The 22,721-nt window shown below is 58.4% G+C and overlaps 1 protein-coding gene across 2 annotated transcripts in view; it reads left to right on the top strand.

Moving 5' to 3' along the window:
• Positions 1–22,721, top strand: part of Abcg1 (ATP binding cassette subfamily G member 1) — a 50,203-nt gene extending 27,482 nt beyond the window's left edge. The window contains exons 3-15 of one of the 2 annotated variants that reach the window (XM_070030759.1): positions 1,177–1,294; positions 2,021–2,153; positions 5,011–5,061; positions 10,006–10,151; positions 11,037–11,160; positions 11,443–11,557; positions 12,384–12,568; positions 12,694–12,795; positions 13,704–13,872; positions 14,763–14,863; positions 15,056–15,214; positions 17,211–17,329; positions 18,916–22,721. In XM_070030759.1, the coding sequence (XP_069886860.1) occupies positions 1,177–1,294; positions 2,021–2,153; positions 5,011–5,061; positions 10,006–10,151; positions 11,037–11,160; positions 11,443–11,557; positions 12,384–12,568; positions 12,694–12,795; positions 13,704–13,872; positions 14,763–14,863; positions 15,056–15,214; positions 17,211–17,329; positions 18,916–19,144 (1,751 nt within the window). In that variant the 3' untranslated portion in view covers positions 19,145–22,721. The remainder of the gene's footprint in view (positions 1–1,176; positions 1,295–2,020; positions 2,154–5,010; positions 5,062–10,005; positions 10,152–11,036; positions 11,161–11,442; positions 11,558–12,383; positions 12,569–12,693; positions 12,796–13,703; positions 13,873–14,762; positions 14,864–15,055; positions 15,215–17,210; positions 17,330–18,915) is intronic. The other variant, XM_070030760.1, reaches the window with a different exon arrangement.

Raw genomic sequence — 22,721 nt, forward strand, 5'->3', positions numbered from 1 at the left:
CCTTTCCCACTGGGATGACTCTGTACTCCTGGGGCCCACAGCTTCTCTTCTTAATGAGTCAGAGTGCGGGGACACAGGCTTCCTTCCCTTCCCTTCCCTTCCCTTCCCTTCCTTTCCGCCTCGCTCAAACAAGGCCTCAGGGACTCCCCTGGTGGCAGGTTGGAAGGTTCAGATTCCTATCTGTGCAAGATGGGAAGGCAGCAGGGAGAAAGCTCCCTGGGGCCCAAATGCTAGCAGACATACAGGCTTGGGTGCCCAGCAGAGCCGGGGGAGAGAGACAGGACAGGGGCCCCCAAGGCAAGCCCCCCAAGAGTCCCCGTCTCACAAACTGCCTCTCAGCATTCTGTGCAGGGGCTGAAGTTGTAAAGGCTCCCTTCCCGTTGGCAAGGGTGAGGAAGGCTGCCTCCCCACCCAACGCCGTCCTGCACCCCGTCGCTCAGCTGGAAGTCTTAGCTGTGAACCCCACTGCTTCGATTTATCTTTTACAGCCCACTTGAAAATACAGAGTGTGGCTTTGGTTGGGATGTGCAGATCTCTTCCTCTTTTGTAGAGCTTTCAGATGAGAGACTTGGCAGAAATTCTAAAGCCATTTGATGTGATTGCATGATGATGGCCAACTTTCAATTATTAATTAAGGAATTAATAATGTATTGATTAATTATAAAGTGATTCCAGACAAATGGATCCCGTATCAATAATTGATATATAAAGTAGAAGTAAATAACTTGTAAATGAAATGTGAAGCGAGTTGCTTAATTAATTCAGGCACATGCACAGCACCCCAGGCTAGAAGCAGCCCTGCAGAAGGTGCTGTGCTGAGTCAGGCTCTGCTTACACCCCAGGGCCTCCTCACTCTGAAATGGGGATGGCGGATCCTCGTGGACTAAATAATACAGAGGAAAGTGCCTCGTCCACTCCGAAGCAGCGTGCCTGCACTGTAGTGATCATCATGATAACCTGTTCAGTGCAACCCAGGACTTAGACAAGGGAAGGGGGGAGACCCAGTACTCGGGGTCTGCTTTGTAGCCTCAGATGCAGGGTTTTAAAGTGCAGATGGAGAGTGATGCTTTTGGCACCACTTCTGAGTCAAATGTGTGTATTGGCATGTTTTGCACGGGAGGGGGGTTCGAATGTGATGATCCATGTGATAGAAATGGATGTGATCTGCTTCTGCAGGATACAAGACCCTTCTGAAAGGAATCTCGGGAAAATTCAACAGTGGAGAGCTGGTGGCCATCATGGGCCCCTCGGGGGCCGGGAAGTCCACGCTCATGAACATCCTGGCTGGGTACAGGTGAGCAAGCCCTGCCAGGCCCAGCGTTCCCCCGGTTCGGGGCCCGCACTACAAGGGTACCGCTGCACCCGTCGCCACAGCTTGCTGCCTGCATAGAGTGGCAGCTGCTCCAGGCTCCGCTCACGCGGCTCCGGTGGAGGTCGGTGTGTGTCCGCATCCAGGAATCCCTGAAGGAGACAAGGCTCAGAGCTAAAGGGCCTTCCCTGCCCATAGCCACACGTGGACGGGAGTCGGGCCTTCCCTGCCCATAGCCACACGTGGACGGGAGTCGGGGCCACAGGCGGGTGGACAAGGCAGCGTCCCACGTGAGCTCAGTTCTCCGGGGGCAGGAAGACGTAGGGAGACTTTGTGACAGTTGAATGCATTGAATGCATAAAGCAAGGCACAGGGGAAGAGGACCAGGCCGGCTGAGGCTTCTGCTTTCTGTGAGTTGTTTGGAACTCTACAGGCCAGATTCCCCGGTGTTGTCTGTTTATTATAAACGGGATCTTGAAAAGTATTTGAAAATGCCTTCTGGTTCTTTAGAGTGCTCATAGGTTCCATGTGATAACTTTGGTAAATACATACACTGGGTCTTGAATCCAATCCCGTGTCTGTCCCTCTGTCCCTTGGTTATCTCCATGGTACATGAGTCTGCGGAGAAGAGCCGGGAGGGGGTCCTCCAAGCCCCGGAGGGGGGCTGCGGCAGGATGAGGGCTGACATCCCCCCTCTGCTTGGGTTTGCAGAGAGACCGGCATGAAGGGCGCAGTCCTCATCAACGGCATGCCCCGGGACCTGCGCTGCTTCCGGAAGGTGTCCTGCTACATCATGCAGGATGACATGCTTCTGCCACACCTCACCGTGCAGGAGGCCATGATGGTGAGCCTCCCGCTCTGCTGGGCTGTGCCCCTCCCCTCCCCTCCCCCCTCCCCACTCCTCTCCTGTCCTTCCCCTCCCCCTCCTCTCCTCTCCTCTCCTTTTCTTCCTATCCCTCTCTTCCTGTCCCCTCCCCTCCCCCCTCTCCTCTCCCCTCTCCCATTTCCTCTCCCTTCTCTTCTCTCCTCTCCCTGACATTGCTCTGACAGGGCTGCTCCTGGCTGTCTTCCAGGCCCTGCACAGATGTTCCTACTAGCAGAGTTGTAGCCCCAGGCTCCATATTTGAACAATGACATGGAAAATAAGCCCCAAGACCATGGTTTTTAATGAACCTTATCTGGCGAAGTTCTGGTTGAGTTTCTAAGACTGTAGAGCCCTGAGGGGAGACCACTTCCGCCAGCCACAGTCTCCCCACATGCCACGCGGCGCCGCTCCGCCCGCGGTCCCTGAGTTACTCTGGGGCTCTGGCCAAGCCCCAGTGCTCCCAACACCCTGACTCATCGGGGCTGCCAGGTGAGGGTCCGGAGTCAGCGCTAGCCGAGCGCCACCTTGTCCGGGCGCCGCGTTCACAGGGGCCCCCAGCACCGGCCGCGGTGTGAGCTCGTGTGAGCTCGGGGCAGATGTGAAACAGAACCTCCACAACTGCCGCCCCAGCCGAGCCGTGCCGTGCAGGCGGAGCTCTGCATTCCAAAAGGCCTCCTCAGGTCACCGCTGCCGCCGTGCCTGCCACTTCCTCCTCAGCCTCAGCTCTGAAGCCTCGGTTTCCTCCTCCGAGAGACTGTGCAGGGCTGGCTGGATTGGTGGCTGGGAGGGGGGCAGGGGGGACCCACAGACCTCATAAAAACCCATCACTGCTCTTCCACTCCCGGCATGTCGTCTGAGGGTAAATCCTGACGTGGATAAAAACCTGCATGGTGTTCAGACGTACCTTTCCTCTTGAGCCTCAGAAGTAGCCTGGTGGTACCCGTACAATGGGCCTCTCTCCACAGACCGTGACCCCCACCAACTCCTGGGACTCTGGGCTGCTAGGGCCATTTATGAGAAGGCCAGCCTGCAATGGGAGCTTCCAGTTCAAAGGGGATTTGATCTGAGCGCAGAGGCTCATGCTGCTGTGCCAGGCAGAGCTGTGAACGTCGTGCCTCACGCCTGTAATCCCAGCTCTTTGAGAGGCAGAGATTGAGAAAGGTTGGAGGTCAACCTGAACAAACCCCATCACAACCAGCAAGCTGGCACCGTGGTCCGCCTGTCATTCCAGGTGTACCACAGGAGGCATAGAGAGGAGGGTCAGGGCGAGAGGCCCACCCTGGGAAGAAATTTGAGGTGCTTCCTGGAGAAGGAAAGGAAAAAGGGCTGAGGGCATGGCCCAAGCGGGAGGGCACCAGCCTAGGGGTGTGAGGCACCGCGGCCAGTCCCCGGGATGCCAGAAAGTAAACACGAGGGAGCTGGAACCTCCGTCCTGGGCACTGCTTGATTCTCAAGGTCCTGGGATTCTGCAGCGTTCTCCTGCCTCCCGGCCCCGTCGCTCTGCGTTGTGGTCAGCAGAGGCTGCGCTCCCTTGGTGTCACCCCGGAGCTGTCCTGTCCTGTGCTCCTGACGTGGATGAGCTGAGCTCTGGGCTGGGTGGCTGCGGGACAGCGTTTCATGGGAATCCCAGGGATTCTCAGTTCAGCAAAGGGCAGCGGTTAGGATTTCAGATACGCGATCTGCTCCCCGGCCTGCTGGTGGGCAGCAGCATGGCCGGGCTGTCCCCGCTCCCTCCCCGAGGGTGGCGCGTTCTGTAGGTAGGGGGACAGCTTGCCTCCCGCACGCTCTGTGCTGGGAGCCTGCTCACTTGTCTGGCCTCTGCTGGGCTTTCCGGTGGACACAGAGGACTTAGGACCAGCCTGCTGTGAAGTGCGGGAAATTTGCGTCCAGTACATCCCTCTTTACACCCCCGCGTTGCACACGTGTGTTGCGTTCTCTGCAAGTCATTGATTGGGTGGGACGTGAAGGTTCTTGTGGAAAGAACCCTCACTTTGATTTCCTGGCTGCCTCTGAGGCAGGGCATTTCCTGACGCTTTCTGGGAAATGCGTCAACCTTGAACCTGCCACAGCTCTTCCCTTTCCTCACGAGGAATGACCCGGTCGCCAGTAGTTGGTCCCATGTCAGCCAGACTGAGACGCAACACTCAGGGTCACAGCACACAGCTGGGTCTGCAGAGGTGGCCGTGGCCTGGCCTCGTCCCAGGCCGGAGACCTCATCTCCACTCTTCTCTGATTCCGGATCTCTCACCTAACCCCTTCAGCTTCCCTGGTTAAGGAGGTGGCAGGATTAACCTTACCGGCAAGCTGTTGAGGAAACTGAGGCTGACAGGGGGCCCAGGACACAGACCCTGGGAGCCGAGCAGGCTCCGTGACCCCTTCCCAGAGTTTCAGCCCTCAGGGCCAAGACTCTGGTTCTGTACAGTAACGGCATCTCTACAAACAAAACAACCAGAAGCAGCATCCTGGTAGTAGCGCTCGCCAGTTCCTTTGGTGTGCATACCACCTAGGTCCTTTCAAGTGATCAGAGGTTTAACAAGTGGTGCAAGGAATGCCTCCATCACAGCGCAGGGCCGCCCAGCAGGCTCAGGGCCCGGGGGCCCCCGTCGAGTGCCTTTTATGGGCACAGTAGAGAACTCCTGAGATACCGGGGAACATCACACACACGCACTGCCCTCCTACAAGGCCACCTTTACTAGGCCACGGGCAGCGGGAAGGTGAGGCTTCTGAGGGTTTCCTGGAGCCATCAAGTGTCTCAGAAAGCTGCGGGGGGTCTGGGCCCTCGTTGAGGCTCGCCCTGAAACAGCCGCCTTCACCGTGTTGTCCTTGCCCCCTGCAGGTGTCTGCTCATCTGAAGCTGCAGGAGAAGGACGAAGGCAGAAGGGAGATGGTAAGTGTGCTGCGGCCGCGGCCAGCCCCGCCAGAGGGCGGCCGGCGTCCCCTGAGGGTGTGTGGCGGGGCGTCCTGTGCACGGCTTCTGTCGCTGACTTGGTATGTGGTGGAGGGCAGCATCTTAGGTCTTGGGTCCACCGTGACGCTTTAGAGTCACCTCGTGGACTCTTAGACCCAGCAGGCAAGGAGCTCAGCGCCCCCCAGGCCGGGGCATGTTCCCTTCAAGGTTGCGTCAAGGGCTCTGCCTCCTTCCACTTTTAAAATAGATGGGACAGTTTTTCATAGCGCATAGACAATGAAGATTGCTAGTCATTGGTTTAAAAATAACCACCCTCTACCCACGTACTTCACAAGAAGAAATTTAGTTCTTCCTTGTTATTAACCAGCTCTTTTTTTAAGAGAGAGAGAGAGAGAGAGAGAGAAAGTAAACACGTTTCCAGCATGCCTGGGAAGTCCTCCTCCTGTTCACCACTCTTTTTGGTTCCTGACGCCTGCAGAGGGCCGAGGGGGTACAGGGCAGCGGCTGCCGTGAAGGCCCCAGAAAGCATCAGAGGGTGGGCAGCTGGCCCAGGTTCACTGGAAGCAAGCCCGGCCTCCTCTGCTCCACACGGTGCTCCTGGGTGGGGGCGGGGGGGGATGGGAGGGGGGGATGTCCACCTGGTGAGGTCTCACGTATCACAGACCGCATCTCCCCCCCCCCACCCTCTCCGAGCTCCCGTCTGGCTGCTCAGCGGGCTTGGCTGGGGCCTGGCTGGCGGCACGCCGAGGCTGTTGTTGGTTTGGGGTGAGAGGGGGGAGTCTTTCAGTCGCCACCAAACATGGGAAGGAAACACACGTGGTGATGTTATTCATGTTTCCCCCTTCCTGGATGGGCAAAAGGCTTCATTGATGCTAGGTACATTCAAACTGCCTTGCTAGGGAAAAACAGCAGCAAGCCACCTCGGGCTCCTTCCTCCTGCTTCCCTGCTGCGCCCTGAGAACTTGTGGGGTCCGGCCACCGGGAATGGGAGGAACGGCTCCAGTTCTGAGAAGCGAACACCTGTGCGCACAGAATGCGCTTCACGGGGAGCTGAGACTGAAGGGAAGAAAGTGAACACGTGTATGCACACACTCTGTGGGTGTGGTCTGTCTGTCTTAGGCAGAAGGGCTGGGCGCGCGGCCCTGGCTATAGGCTGAGAGTTGACTCCAGGCTATAGCCTGGAGTCTGCGGCTTTTCCTGACCTCATGGTATAGACACGCAGACATCACAGACACGGTGCTCGCAGCCCTCTCCATAGCCCGGCCCAAGAGGGAAGATGAGGGCTCTGAGGTGGTGCTGGAGTTCCGACTCGTGTACTTTGTGAAGCACGCTCGGTCCGGTCTGGGTCGTTATGAGAACAGATCCACAGAGACGCAGAGGACCGCACGGCCGGCCACGTGGAACAGACGCCATCTGCCAGCCGGGGAGCGGCTCGGGGCCAGCCCTGCCACACTCTGTTCTTAGACTCCAGCCACGCTGAGAAAGTCGTGTCCCGTGTTCAAAGCCCCAGCTTGCGGCCCTCACGGGGGATGTGGGCCCCGAACGGACACCACAGAGGCCTTGGCTGCCTACGCACCGGCGGGGCTAAGGGAACTGTCAGGCGTGGTGTGCCCCCGGTGGGCGCTGGAAATCCCGCAGGAGAATGACCCCGCCTCTCCGAGATCAGCAGATCCCCAGCTCTCTTCCCTCGTGAGGAGTCCCACCTTATCCGCTGAGGGGCCAGGGGTTTGAATGGTGAGAGCCGGAGGTGCCGTGGGGCCGACGCCTTTCCCACCCGCTGGAGGGGTGGCTCCGCCACGGAGCTCCTGCCTAACAAGCACGAGGCCCCAGGACTGCCAAAAAGTGGGTCCCACAAGCGCCCAGAGGACTGTGGTCACCCGGAGGTGCCTCCCACGCTCGGCTGTCCTCACCCTCCAACCTCCCAGGCTCCACGGGGCCGAGGCGCAAGCTGGTGTCTGTGAGGCCCGCACCCACCAGGGCCCTGCGGACACGCGGCAGTTACAAACACTCCCTGGGGCTGCTTCCAAAATGGCCACTGACTCCTGACTCTCCAGAGGGGGGGCAGCTGGGAGAGGGAATTCTGTTCATCAAAGGCCCAACTTCGGAGCTGACCCTCCCCTCACAAGGGGGTTGGGGGGGCTGGCAGGCCAGAGGGGAGGAGCCAAGTCCCTGCGCGTGCTTTCCACCCTGCCCTGCCCCTGTCCGCCGGAAACCAAACCTCTGCCCTCGGCATTGAGCTTCCGTCCTCTGCTCTCGGGACATTGAGCTTCTGTCTGCAGCTCCGGACAGGAGGCCAGGCCCCGTCGCCTCTCTGTAGTCTGCCGACCGCGTCTTTGCAGTCTAGTTCTGGGACCGGTGTGAGTTGTGGGAAGGAAACTGGGAACCATCTCCCCACACCTGTGCTTCACGGCGGCCTTCCCCCAGCGGAGCCGAGGGAGTCCCGCACACAGCACTGGGGTGGGTGAGCGAGCAGAGACCCATGGCAGACGCCGCCCTGGCCTCCCACAGGGAGGCCATCTGTGCCTCTGTCCCCTCAGAGTTCAGACTGGCCACGGCCTCTGGGAGAGTCCGGAGACCTGCTCTGCCTGGTGGAGTGGGAGATGGCTTCTTGTTGAGGATCGGAAGGGACTCTGGGAGAAGCCACGGCCAGGCCACAGGCAGAGAGGACTCCAGGACTGCGTGGCTGAGGATACTGTGCCAAGGGCCCTTGAGCCCTTGTCAGTGGCCGAGAGGCCCTTCTAACTAGATGCCCATTGAGCTGGGCGACACAATGAGACAGGTCTGCAGGGCCACGGCAGTCACGGTGGGCTGCCCATATACTGCATCACCGAGGCCCCGCGTGCATGGGCCTCTCTTCCCTGGCCAGGCCTAGCTTCCTCCTTCCTCTCCCTGTCCCTCAGGAACCCATAACGGGATTATTTCAGGACAAACAGCGGCTGGTTCTTTACCCTGACTCATTTCCCACCAGCCCCTTGGTGCCCAGGTGGAAGTGGTTTATAGTTTATGGAAGCACAATGGAATGGAATGTTCTAGCAGGTAGTGGAATGTGTTGTTCACGGCCTGCCTTGTTTCTCAGAAAAGTCACCTCAGCCATGGGGAGCCCTTCAATGAGGCCGCTTCCTCAGAAGGAGGTCACCTTGGGCCAGTCTGTGGACAACGAGGCCCCAGGAAGACTTTTGTTTGCTTAGAATGTGTGTGTGTATATATATATATATATATATATATATATATATATATATATATATATATATATATACACATATATATATACATACATACACATATACATATATAAATACACACACGTGTGTGTGTGTGTGTGTGTGTGTGTGTGTGTGTGTGTGTGTGTGTGTGTATACATATGGCTTATTCTCTGTGCCTGTTTTTAAAACAAAACCAGCGTGTGCAGCATCACGTCTGAGACATCCCGGAAGCTCCAGGCTGGGCGTGGCAGGGGCTGCAGGCAGGAAGAAGGCCGGCCACCAACCTTGGCAACTGTGACCTGTTTCCAGTTTCCCCTCCTTGAGGATGGATGGGAAAAGGAGGTGTGCCGTGCAGATGGAATTTCCCCACAGTGAATTCAGTCATGCTGCAGTACCAGCCGACTGTTCTGGAAGGCCCCGGAACCTCCACATGTGGGGAAAGCCCCTAGATAACTGTGTGAAAAGAGGAACGGCCAGGAACTCTTCCAATCACGGTCTTGCCATTCTGAAGCTCTTTGGGGGCTGGTCTCCCCCAGGAGCAAGGTGCTCCAGAGCGGAAGAGGGCGGAGGCTGAGGAGATCAGCTGGAGAGGCAGAGGCGGACTGGAGCTCAAGGCTCTGCCTCCTCACACTGCCGACTGTCCAGCCGGCTGCCATGGTTCTTTCTGTCCCCAGCGATGCGCTTGGTACAGACCATGCATCAATAATTCAAAAGTTCAGAGTGGAAATTTTCTTCTTCGTGGAGGCCACATCCTCCTGGATGGCCTCATCTCCCTGGAGAAGCTGCTGGCCTGAGTCCCCCTTGCTGTGGCCACCTGGGGCTCTCCACAGGGGAGCTCCCTGGGGCTCCCCAGCCAGGGGTGGGATGAATTCTGCAGGGAGTACCGAGGTGGTGGCTCCCTTCCCAGGGGACCTTCCCTGGGTGCAGAAGCTGACCCCGCCTCTAACTCCTGAGAAGACACTGAGCTAGACCTGGTCACTCAGCAGTGTCCCCAAACCTGCTGGCCACCTGTGCCTGAGTAGACACTAGCACCATCCCCACCTGAGGGGGAGGATTGTGTGCTAGTGGCCTGTTTGTAGACACCAGTGGCCTAGTGCTAGTGGCCTGTTTGTGGCCTAGTGGCCTAGTGCTAGTGGCCTGTTCTGTTTGTGTGTCATCACTCAGCGCTCTTCCCAGGGACCCCGGGGCCTGGGCCTTGCGTCAGACCACAGGTCTGTTTACCGCCCTGCACACTTCCCTGTGCATGCGGACAGAGCCCCGCGAGTGCAACCGGAGGCTCCACAGGAAGTGCAGCGGCATGTGACGGTGACAGTAGCTGGTGATCACACACTCCTGGCAGGCATGTGTTACATCAGCCTCCGCGCGATTATTCTGTTTAATGACCAAGCGGCCCTTTGTGCCGGTCAGAAATTCCATCATCCACTTCTGTGTCCATTAGTCCATCTGTCGATCAAATACTGGACACCTCTGTAGAAGGCACTAGGCTAGAGGCCGAGTGAGGAACTCTAGCCCCTGAGTTTGACTCCCATGCTGCTGGTCTCGCGGGACTCAGAACCACGGCGTTGGAGCAGCGCCCATGCTTGCATGGACCAACCTACCCAGATCTGCAGCCCCGTGAGGCCGGAGATGCGTGTCCAGCCGGACTCGCATGCAGGCCCTGGTAGCAACGGGGTTAGGAGGGATGGTGGCTAACGGGCACTCTTGTTCTCCTGTTCCCTAGGTGAAGGAGATCCTGACAGCCCTGGGCTTGCTGTCCTGTGCCAACACACGCACGGGGAGCCTGTCTGGTGGCCAGCGGAAACGCCTGGCCATTGCCCTGGAGCTGGTCAACAACCCCCCGGTCATGTTCTTTGATGAGCCCACCAGGTGAGCCAGGATTGTCGGCTGAGGCTGGGGAGGGCTCGCTCAGAGGTCCTCACTGGTGGTCCCGGAGAGGAGGTGCAAATGTCCCATATTCTTGAGATTGCAAGGCACAGAGACTGGCTTACACCTCTCTTCCCCAGACTCACAGACACCTGTGCCCCGGCTGCGGGGTACACGTTGTCTTTGGGGATATGTGTCAAGGGAACACTTTCCTCTCAGTCCCCATCTCTCCCAGGATGCCCCACTAGCTAGCTCCCTGAGACACGGCTACCCTGAGGGCCAGGGAAGCAGTCCAGAGTGGGCAGCACCTCTGTTGCATGTGTAAAGGTATTCTAGAGCAGGGAACGGGACCAGTCATTAAAGTGGCCTCTTGCAGGCTGGCTGCCTGGGAGGAGTGAGAGGGAGGGGCTGCCTGGCTCCTCATGTCTGTGACTGCGCAGCGCAGGGACAGAAGCAGGCGTAGGGCTGCAGTGCTAAGGAGAGAGAGGAGAGAAGAGGTCACAGGGCTGCCAGGGTACTGGCAACTTCCCCCAGCAATCCTCAGGACACCTCATCCTGGGAAATGCACCGGTGGATTTGGTAACAAACCCTCATCAGGTGGTCCCACTTTGGGGTGCCCTCGCTGGGGCCAGTAGCTCATCACTCACCCCCCAAACGGGGAGGGGATTGAGGCTGCCGGCCACCAAGCCAGACCCCCGGGCCTCTCTGGGAGGCCTTTGGGAGGCCTGGCTGCCCGCCCGGGCGGCTCTGGAGCACCGCCGGCAGGGCCTGTCCCGTGAGGAGAGCCAGCAGCATGCGCACCGTGCTCTCTCACGGCGGTGAGCACCCAGTTCACCCAGGACCTGGGCCCTGCAGCCTACACAGGCTCATGGTGTTCTTGGTTTACAGCGGCCTGGACAGCGCCTCCTGCTTCCAGGTAGTGTCCCTGATGAAAGGCCTGGCCCAGGGGGGGCGGTCCATCGTGTGCACCATCCACCAGCCCAGTGCCAAGCTCTTTGAGCTCTTCGACCAGGTATGTGGGCTCTAAACCTCTCCCAACCCCTCTCCGGGATCCCCACCCTAGATCCTCACCAAGACCCCCACCCCAGACTCTCCAATCCAGACTCCGTACCCCAGACCCCCAGCAGGCTGGCGCTGGCCTGGGAAAACCAGACCCTAGCTACTCATGACTTCTAGACACTGGGGTGTCCGGCTGGCCGAGCGAGCGACCGAATGATGGGTGGTTTGGGAGTTCCCGTTCCCTTGCACGAGAAGGTTGGGGTTGATGTCTTTTTTTTCCCCTTCCTTCTCCCAGCTGTATGTCCTAAGTCAAGGACAGTGTGTGTACCGCGGGAAGGTCTCGAACCTTGTGCCATATTTGAGGGACTTAGGACTTAACTGCCCCACCTACCACAACCCGGCCGACTTTGGTGAGTAGACAGCCTTCCCACTCAGGTGGGCGCCGGCACGCTGCTCCACGACTCCATATCCTCTGCTACACCAAGGCACAGCTCCTGGGGGACTGGAAGCCAGAGAGAGAGAGAGGGAGGGAAGGAGGGAGAGTGAGAGAGAGCAAGAGAGAGAAACCCTCTGAAGGTCAGAGGTGAGGGAGAGCTCCCCCTAGAGGGCAAACGAGCCTACTGAAAAGCCACAGAAGGTCCTGGACTTTAGAGCTGCGGGAGAGAAAGACAGGTGCTGCAGAAGAGGGGACAGGAGGTGAGAACAGGGGAGAAAGGACAGAGAAAAACAAAGGCGGTGCCCAGGAGGCAGGGCGGTCCTGGAGGGACCCAGCGAGTCTGCAGGCCGGGCAGCGGCTTGGATTTGAGGGGTACGGGCTGTGGTTTCTCTGGGTGCTGTGAGCTATGTGGTAGTCAGACCATCCTCCTCTTGGGTCCTTGGGGCCACTTCCACACCTGTCACGTGTCACGTGCTCTGAGCCCTTCAGAGAGGAACCTGCTTCCCCCCCCCAGTCCCGGGTCCGTGGGGTGCCATCCGCAGCAGGCGCACAGCCAGGGCCGGGCGAGAGCGTTGGCAGCCAGGCGCATGAGCTCATCGCTTCCCAGCGTGATCCGTGTGTCTGCTCCCCCACGCGGGGACGGGCTTCGCTGAGGGTTTGGCTGATTAATGGCTGGAATCCAGCCTCGCAGTCATCTGCATTGGGGTATAAGTCACTTAGCAAGCATTCCCCGCCGGAGCGATGGTGGCTCCCGGCTTCCCAGGCGCCCCGGCTGACCCTGCGTTCCGTGTCCCCCACAGTCATGGAGGTGGCCTCTGGGGAGTATGGTGACCAGAACAGCCGCCTGGTGAGAGCCGTGCGGGAGGGCATGTGCGACTCTGACTACAAGAGAGACCTCGGGGGCGATGCCGAGGTGAACCCTTTCCTCTGGCACCGGTCCTCTGAAGAGGTAAAGCAGACAAAACGATTGAAGGGGTTGAGAAAGGTAATGAGAATCTCCCAGCCCCCGTGAGCCACGTGCGCTCTGTCCCGGCTGCACGCTGGCTCTGTCCTGCCGGTCGGCCGGCGGTCGGCCGGAGCCTCACCACGCCCTTCTTGGTGTGTGTGCAGGACTCCGCCTCCATGGAGGGCTGCCACAGCTTCTCGGCCAGCTGCCTCACCCAGTTCTGCATCCTCTTCAAAAGAACCTTCCTCAGCATCATGCGGGACTCGGTAAGGGGGGTCCTTGTGTCTCACAAGGCCCTTCTTTCCTCTGCTCTTCCTGAGCACTCTCCTCTGTTTGCACGAGTCAGTGGTTACTGCTAAGCTGCGTAACAAGTGGTCCCAAGATGTCAGCGTTCACGGTAGAGTCCACGCAGCCAGTGTGGATCTTGCTTGTGCTGGGGGTAGGCCCAGATGCTAGAGCAAACCCTTTTTTTCTACTACATGGCAAAGCAAAAGAGGAAGAGATGACACATAGCCCAAAGGCAGCAAACGGTCACGTGCATTCACGTGGCATTGGCCAAAGCAGGCCAGGTGCGGTCAGGGGAGAGGAGGCCTTTCTGCTTCGAAAGAGCATAGCCAGGTGCAGAGTGGGGCCAGGCCACCCCTGCGTGGATGGAGGCGGTGGCTGAGGGGCCCTGGTCACAGCGGTGGACGCTCCAGCTGCCTGCCCGGGGAAGGCTGTGTGGGGCCTCGGGGACCCACACTGGGAGAGTCACAGCTCAGGACAGGAGGCTCATAGTCACCCATGCCGGGCTCTGCAGCGCAGGCCCCTTAGATCATTCTCCACCATGCCTGAGCTCCCTGCTGCAGCGCTTAGATCCTACCTCCCAGCATCCCTCGCTTCTCTCTAGATAAACATGTGCCCCTCGTCTGTCAGTTTTGAAGATCAGTGTAACCAAGGCTAGTGATCACTTGGGTTTTAACAACAGCAAATGTATACTCTGTGTGTGTGTGTGTGTGCGTGCACTCCGCGGGGACGGGGGTGGGGGGGATGCAGGCTGCGGCTTGTTTCTTTGGGGAAGGAGACAGTGGACTGAGAGCCACCACGACGGGAATCAGAGTCCGAGGCTTGCTGAGGCCCTGGCCTCGTTCCCTCCCTTCCCTGAGCACTGGGTAAGGAGCCCTTCTGCCCCCAGGTCCTGACGCACCTGCGCATCACCTCACACATCGGCATTGGCCTGCTCATCGGCCTGCTCTACTTGGGAATCGGGAACGAAGCCAAGAAAGTCTTGAGCAACTCCGGCTTTCTTTTCTTCTCCATGTTGTTCCTCATGTTTGCTGCCCTCATGCCCACCGTTCTGACCTGTGAGTGACGGGCCCAGCCCTGCCCTGTTTGCTGGGATTCCCACTCAATCACCGGGGCTGACAGGAGTGTTCTGAGCCCTCCCTCCCTCCCTTTCTCCTTTCCTTCCCTCCTGCCTTTCTTCCCTCTCTCTTTCTTGCTTCCCTCCCTCTTTCCCCAACCTCCTCCTTCCTTCCCTCCCATTTTCATCCAGCCAGCCTCCAACTGCAGGCCTCCTACCTGTCCCTCCCATGTAGCTAGGGTTTACAGGCTTGCACCAATACGCCCAACTCTGGTATTAGATTTTCCAGATTCCATCTTAGGTGCTGACAAAGAGGTTTTATGACATAGGATAAGAAAATACCATGTTTAAGCCCTGGGATGGACTCTCTCCTGAGGCGGGGGGGGGGGGGGGGGGGGGGGGGGAGTCCATCGCGTGTCCCATGTGGGCACGGCAAGGTCAGCTGCTGGGGTGGCCCTCGCTGGCCCTGGGCGCTGCCCAGCTCATCCACATGGGCTTCCACACAGCTCCGGTGTGTGCAGAGCCGACCCCGGGCCCCGGGGCTGCTGGGTACAAAGCTGCTGCCTGTAGGACTCTGGCATGAACACCTCCTCCAAGACCCTGCCGCCAGGGCTGGTGGCAGAGCCGGGGAACCCAGCGGGACCAGAACTGGCCGTGGGGAGGGGGGGCATGCTTGTGCTCCACCCGCGTTCTCCTCATGGCCTGTAGAAGCAACCAGCCATTTCCCCAGCCCGCGGATCCCTCTTCGTAAACCGAACCAAACCAAACCCCCGCTGGTGGACAGCACACAGCTCAGCCCCGGGCCACCTGTGAGAGCGCTGGGCTTTCTAGCGGTGCCCACCTGACATTTCTTTTCTTCCCCTATGTCTTCCCCCACTTTCTGGGTCCCAGTCCCCCTGGAGATGGGCGTCTTCCTGCGGGAACACCTGAATTACTGGTACAGCCTGAAGGCATACTACCTAGCCAAGACCATGGCCGATGTCCCCTTCCAGGTGCGTGAGCTGGCGACTCTGTAGGGAGGCAGGTGTGCCCTGCCAGGCGGGCGGCGGCCCGTCCCTGAAAGAATGGGGGGTGGGAAGGGAGGAGGGAGGCATGCCTGCCCCGGGGCTGCCGCTGGGCTCCGGGTGAAGGGCAGGTGGCCGGGCCTGAGCGGCTCCCAGCATGACGGGGGCTCCGGTCCGCAGATCATGTTCCCGGTGGCTTACTGCAGTATCGTGTACTGGATGACGTCACAGCCGTCTGACGCCGTGCGCTTCGTTCTGTTCGCTGCGCTGGGCACCATGACATCGCTGGTGGCCCAGTCCCTGGGGCTGCTGATCGGGGCTGCCTCCACATCGCTGCAGGTGCCAGCCAGGAAGCCATGGGCCGGGCTCCCCTGGTCGGGGGGAGCTGGGGGGGGCTGCCCCTGGCTGCTCCCCCGGGGCACAGCCCCACCCTACCCCACCGCCCTTCTCCTTAGCTCTGCCCTGAGTCTGCCCGGCAGCTCAGCCCGGCCCGCTTCAGGGAGGAGGGGCGCTGTCCTGGTCAGGACTGCTGACCTCACAGCAGAGAGTGGGGGTATGGGGGGTATTTTGAGCATCTTGTGGCAGAAACGCTGTTTTACAAGAGAGGATCAGAGAGGCAAGGCAATTTCTCAGGGTCCCCCAGCCCGTGGGTGTGGGGTGCTGCTTCTGGAGGTCTCTCCCAGCCCCACACAGCGTGCCCTTGCTCCCACCCACCCCCAGCCTCTCCTCCTCCTCTTCCTCCTCCTCCTCCTCTTCCTCTCCCCCCCCCCTCCTCCGGAACCCTGCTCTACCCCATCCCAACCTTCAGCCCCACAGCCTCTGCAGCTGGTTTCCCTCTGCCATGCCCAGGGCCACTCAGCCTGACCTCACCCCCCCCAAGAACATGGTTCCTCCGTGTCCCCCAAATGTGAGGGCTCCCCAGGTCCCATGCTGGGCACCATGAGCATCTGGGTTCATCTCTGGAGCCCACTAGTGGCCAGTAAGGGCCTGGGGTCTGCCACAGGGGGAAAGAGGGTGCTCCAAAGGAGTTTCTGGAACTCACCTGCCCGCAGTCCTCGCCCCTCTCCACACCGCGGTCCCCTGTCGCTGGTCTGGAGCCCACAGCGCCAGCCACCTTGTGACGCATCAGATCTTCCCTCCTCTGAGCCCACTGTGCTGCCCCCACATGGGGTGCAGCCCTGGGTCCCTCACAGCCCCTCGGGTGCTACCCTATTCTTGACCTTCCCACTGCCCCCAGCCCGCCCTCCCTCCCTCCCTCCCTTCTCTCCCTCTCTCCTTCCTCTCCCTATCCCTCTCTCTTCTGGGAGGCTGAAGCTTTTGGGTTCTATGCTTCACCTGTTCCCAGCACAGAGCCTGGCCCAGCCTGCTACCTCAGAGGCTGCTGGTATGGGAACTGGTGGCTCCTTCTGCCTGGTACACACACACACACACACACACACACACACACACACACACACACACACACACACACACACACACACACACACACACACACACACACACACACACACACACACACACACACACACACACACACACACACACACACACACACACACACACACCCCCTCCCCAAGGACCCGGGGCAGGGCTCCACCATGCAGCCCAGATGCTGGGTACCAGACACAGGTGCTCTGTGCTGTCAGAAGTGGCTGAGCCCAGGGTCTGCGCCACCTCCCCCACCCAGACCCATCCCAGATGCTGCCTGAGGAGTGTCGCTGCATACCATACAAACACACAGAGAAAACATACTGCCTCTGTGCACAACACACACCTACACACGCCACCCACATGTATTATACACACCACACAGTACATGCGATCCAGGCATCACACATACATACACAGCACGTCACACACGTGTGCATTGAAGACACAGGTACCATACACTGTGCGCTATCTACACATCACATACATACACACACCAAACAGCCATAGTGAGCCACCCGCATAGGACATGCACAACACTGTGCACACATTACACAGCACTGCGCAATGCACAATACCACACACAGGCCCCACCCCTCACTGATGCAGCCAGTCACTGGTGGTGATTCGTTCCCAGGTCCTCTGGGCCTCGTGCTCTGGCGGTGTCCATACCAGCTGCTAGGCCTGGCCGCAGGCAGGAGGTGCCCACTGAGGCTGGCACCCCTGGAGGGCGCTGTGGGGAGACCACAGGTGGCTGGAGGAGGGGTCTGGAGGCCTGCCAGCCGTCCTGGCACCTGGCGGCAGCACGGGGGTCCCTTGGGGCCTCGTTCCAGCTGACGACTCCACAGGGTCCCCGGGTGGACGTGGTGAGCTCCCTTGTGAGTTTGCTGTGTCTGCCCTGCTCTAGGTGGCGACGTTTGTGGGTCCCGTGACAGCCATTCCTGTCCTGCTCTTCTCGGGCTTCTTCGTCAGCTTTGACACCATCCCAACCTACTTGCAGTGGATGTCCTACATCTCCTACGTCAGGTAGCATGCGGGAGGGGGTGGTGGGGAGGCAGGGAGAGGGGGTCCTACCTCTATGTCAGGAAGCAAGCGGGAGGTGGGGAGGGAGGTCCTACATCTCCCACGTCAGGTGGGAAGGAGGTTGGGATGGCTCAGGAACTTAGGGCTGACACACGAGACCACCGTAGGGAACAGGTATTCACAGAAGCCAGGTCTTAGCTGTCTTCCAAGTGTGACGCTGACGCTGATGGTCGCAATCCTGCATGTTTTAGTGTGACCTGCCCTCACCCACACACACTTTTGAGTCACACCTAAAGCCGTAGTGTACCCTCACATTCTAGGTGTTTGAGAGCTGCCTTGGTGGTGGTGGTGGTGGTGGTGATGGTGGTTGTGTGTGTGTGTGTGTGTGTGTGTGTGTGTGTGTGTGTGTGTGTGTGTGTGTGTGTGTGTGTGTGTGTGCATGTGTCCATAGTTTATGTGAAGAGCACTTTGCACAAGCCCTGGTTGCAAAACCAGTGGAACGCAGGTAAGAAACACAGTGGAACACAGGTCTTTTGAAAGTATAATTTCATGGCTATTATCAAGGTGTTGTACTTGATGAGTCCATGTCTTTTTGGACAATGTCACCCCCTTCTCTGCTTTCCCCCAGTTTCCCTCCCATTCCTGCCTACAAGTCACTTGCACAGGTCATTTTCCACACAATGCATGCTGAGTAGCTTGACTGCATTTGCTCACCCTTCCCCCCTCCCTTTCTGTATCCACTTCCCCCCCCCCTCAAAGGGAAAAATACCAAAGCAAAAACAAACTTCACCACCACCACCAATACAGAAAACAAACCACCACCACCACCAATACAGAAAACAAACCACCACCACCACCAATACAGAAAACAAACCACCACGACCACCAATACAGAAAAATGCTGCCATTTCCGGGAATTTGTTTGGATACATAGCATTTCAAATGTAACAGGTCATCCTTGAAACATCCGGGATCTGCCAAGTGGCAGCTGAGGCCCAGCCCTGGTGTCTTCCCTCGCTGAGCGCCCCTGAACCCTGCCCCTAGCCCCCTGCGGGCAGTGCCCATCTCCAGAGCTTTACCCACCACCTTCGTCCCAAGCCTCAGCCATTCCACGTGACACACAGTCTTCACAAGTGCTACTTTTCTAGAATGTCAGTTCAGACCCAAGTGTATTGTTCAGGAAAATAAGATCCACACAAAGTCCTTTGTACCAAGTTTCAACAATTAGACTGCTGGCCACTGACAGGAAACGAGAGAGCCATGTCTTTCAGGTGAAAATCAGTGCTTTTGTTCTGCCCAGGCCAGGCTGAGGCCAGACAGGGGAGTGGGGGTGCGGGGCTGTTGGATCACCATTGCACACAAAGCAGCCCGGCCCGAAGAGACCACATCCCCTCTGAATGAACACCTTCGGGTGGGGCTTTTGCTGGGGGCTCCCAGGAAAGGCGTCCTGTATCGGGGAGCTGGAAAGGAGTTGGGGAGCACTGGGGCTGGGGGGCCAGTTCGGAGCCAGCGGACAGCAGCATGGTGGGCTTCCGCGATGGCTGTGAGCCGGTGAGTTCCTCCCCTCATGCCCGTGCTCACCTGCTCAGGTATGGCTTTGAGGGCGTCATCCTGTCCATCTATGGCCTGGACCGGGAAGATCTGCACTGTGACATCGACGACACGTGCCACTTCCAGAAGTCGGAGGCCATTCTGCGGGAGCTGGACGTGGAGAATGCCAAGCTCTACCTGGACTTCATCGTGCTGGGCATCTTCTTCATCTCCCTGCGCCTCATCGCCTACTTTGTCCTGAGGTACAAAATCCGGGCGGAGAGGTAAAGCACGCCGATGCCACCAGGAGGCAAACCAGACACTGCAGCCACGGGACTGCTGAGCGGCGGCGTGCGCCGCGCCCGGGGACTCAGAGACCATCCACCCAGCCTGGAAGCCATGCGGCGTGGTGGCGACCAGGGCTCATTGCTCTGCCCGACTGGGCTGAGTCTTCTCTCCTTTACCTTTTCTAGCTTGAACTAGGAAGATGTAGGAAGGTTGGGATTTTTGTTCTATTCTGTTTTGTTTTGTTTTTACGTGCAGAATTCAGAAGACTGCCCCTGGGGCAGGACTTCATACTGCAACACTGCTGGTGACAAGAGGCTTCCTTGGGAAGTCTCTCCTGGCGCCCAGGCCCCCACAGTCAGTCCCGCGTGGATGGAGGGCCGTGGGCTGCTCCCGGGAGCTCGCGGGGGTGGGAGGGCCGGTCCTGGAGCAGACGTGACCGTGTAGAGACGCCTTCCAGTGACTTTGCTTCTCGCGATTTCTTCTCAATTTCACCTCTTTTCTGAGGAAGTCACTTTCTGAGCCAAAGTCGATAAATTTCACTTGTTTTTAAAAAGTTCTATCTTTTTAGTAATTGTTGAGGAGTAATTCAGGGTAAATAACACTTCGCTTAAAGCTAGACGGGGTTCAACCTAGCCACAGGGTGGTGCGCACTTTCAGGCAGCACTTGTGCACGGTTGGTGCCGGCTCCGGTGGAGAGGTAGATGCCATCACGCGAGCCATGCTCAGATGGAGTCGATTGAGAGTCTTAAGAGGATGTTGGCCAACTCTTTCAGGCGCTTTCCTTTTTCACGTGCTTCTTTGGTTAGGCAAAATCGCCTCCTTCTTCCTAGCTTTCTGACCACCTTCCTTTTGCTCAGAATGTGCAGGAGATCAGCCCCAGTGACTTAGGGGACCATTAACCCTCCATTCTGTCACATTAACTACCTCCACTGAGCCTGTGTCTGAGCGCTGGGCCACGGGGTGGCCGGGGCAGCGTGAGCCGCAGTGGCCGGGAGGCGGGCAGGCCGGTGGAGGTCACCTTTAGGAAAATGCTGCCATCCTCTACCACAACACCGTTGTCCCAGAGTCGAGGTCTCTGGTGACAGAATGCATTTGTTTGTGAGACGATCGGTTGGCCTCTCCGTCTCAGCACTGGGTCACGTTCAAGGTGGCTCTAGCTTGGAGGTGTCCTTCTGGGAGTGCTTGGCTGTGTCCTGAGCAAGGGAAAGCTCTGCATTTTCCTTCCATGTGGACTTGGTTTGAAAATGCTCAGAGCTTCTTTTTTATTTTGTTCATTTTCAGATTTTTTTTTTTAGTAATCACAATTGAAATGCACATTACAGAGTCATGCTAAGTTCACACGCTCTCTACAAACATGGGGTTGGTCTTCTAGCTTCAGTTTTAACCAGGGACAAACTTAGCCTTTATAAAACAGTCGGCGCAGAGGTGGGCTGTGCGGTGACGGCTGTGAGCTAGGGAGCTGGGAGGAGAACATGGCAGTGACCCCACCTCGGGGCCCCACGCGTGGGCCCGCACCGAACTGTCCACGTGTCCAGGCCCGGGCTGGCAGCTTTGGTCACAGCTCTGATCAGGGCGGATTGTAAGCCAGGATCTACTAGGACTGTGATGTGCGGGCCACCATCCCTACTCCAAAGACGGCTTCCCTGGCCCCTGAGAGCGAGGGCTGCTTCTCAGCCTTTTCAGAAAAACCTAGAGATGCTTCTAGGTATAAACTCTGGTGTCTGAGGGCACCGGGTCCTCGGGAGCTCTGTCCTCAGGCCTTCATGCTTCCATGGGTCCTGTTCTACTCCAGATGCAGTGTAGTTACCCTTGCACAGACAAGAATGTGATCAGAGGGGCGGAACCTGGGGACAATAGGCCAAAGGCCGCTGGCAGACACAGGACCCAGGACTGTTCTTAAAGCATGCTGACCAAAGCAGATTGGGGTGGGGGCTGGAGGTTCCCCCCAGTTCACCCCCCATGGGGCAGTGTGGCTCGCCGGCTCTGGTGGGCTAGGGAAGGGCCAGGGCTCTGCTGGGGGAGCTGCGTCCCGGCCCCGCTCCCCGCACGGGTGCCCACTGCATCTCCCCGGGCAGGGTGGACGGGACGCCAGTGTCGGCACCTTTACGTCCGTCATTCCCTCTGCTTTCTAGTTTTTGGAGTTGTTAAAATGCCTTACTCAGTGCCCCAAGGGAGCAATCCTCGCTTGCTGCTTTTTCCCAACCTGGGGTCCAACCCCAAACCAACCCTTCAAACCCCCCCAGTTCCTCCTAGGGAACTTCCTATTGTGAGGCTCTCCGCCCACAGGCAGGATTCAGCCTTGGTGGAGGCTGCATGGTCTCCAGGGTGGTTGGCACAGGGGCATGGAGATCCCCAAATGCGGCTACGCGGCAGGAGAGAGCTCGACGCTCGGGGCTGCCCCTCGGCCTGCACCCAAGGCTCTGACTGCCTCTCCATCTTCTGCTCCCCCTCAAGTCCATGGGGGAATTGAGTGGCCAGTGGTCCCTCGGGGGGGCAGTCCAGGACAGGGATGGCCAGTGAACACTGCTTTTGTCCCCTTGAGTGGCAATCAGGACCAGGGAATGGAACATAAAGCTTTGAGGGGAAGGTCACCCCAGAAACCTGGAGCCTCCTTCGGAGCAGAAGCTGCCTCTGGGTGTCTCCAAAGGAAGGAAAAAACCCTACAGGATTCAGCACCTTGTGCATAGTTCCTTGTGGAAGGTTCCAGATGCTGTGCTAGATACCCTACAGGCTCCTCTGTTCATTTACCCGCTCACCAGACCTCCACTGACCCACCCAAGCCTGGCTCGCGGCCCATGCTCAGCCTTCGCTCCCTGCATCTCACGGATGGACATGCGGCTCTGGTGGCGGGGCTCCACAGCCCACCAGGGGCCCCGAGCCGGGGAAGGGCACAGGGGACCCCATTCCAAGCTCCACTGCAGTCCCTGAACTTTGGCTTGGCTGAGCTGCCAGTGTCCATCACACACACACATGTTCTAGAAAATTCTTTGGCAGGTATGGAATGCACACAACTTTGGCAGCTGTCCCGTTCCTTTCTCTGCCACCAGACACGGAGGGGTGAGGAGGCGTCCTACCTCTGCCCCCAGCTCCTCAGCGCCTGCGCTGGGTGTCACTGGCTGGCCTAGTGGCCCAGGGCTGGACTCACTCCTGTGTTGGTGGAGAAGGGCTGAGGTGCCTGGCTGGTGTGAGCTTCCTGGGGACACTCTAGTAGGGCAGCGTGGCTCCAGGGAGATGCGCATCTGTGCATGTGTGAATCTCTATCCATACATCTGTCCACATGGGCACAAGGCCGCTCTGGGCATGCGTGCTCGTGGTGTTATTCATCTCAGAAGCGTACCAGCGTCAACCTTCATTGTCCTTCTCTCCAAGAAGGACAGAGAATGTTCTTTCATTTTGTGCCTGTGGTGCAGACCATAGAAATTGGGATGGGCGCCTTTTGTCAAATGCCAGCTGAAGTAGAACGTGACGCGACGTAAGACAATATCCAGCGGGGCAGAGGGGGGTGCAGAATGCGTATTCGAAGCTAGAGACTTTTAAGAAATAAAGACTGCTAATAAAGTATTTTGTATAAACCTTT

The sequence above is a fragment of the Dipodomys merriami genome, unplaced genomic scaffold (assembly GCF_024711535.1).
Source record: "Dipodomys merriami isolate MVZ:Mamm:240054 unplaced genomic scaffold, mDipMer1.0.p SCAF_2, whole genome shotgun sequence".
In the NCBI taxonomy this organism is placed as follows: Eukaryota; Metazoa; Chordata; class Mammalia; order Rodentia; family Heteromyidae; genus Dipodomys; species Dipodomys merriami.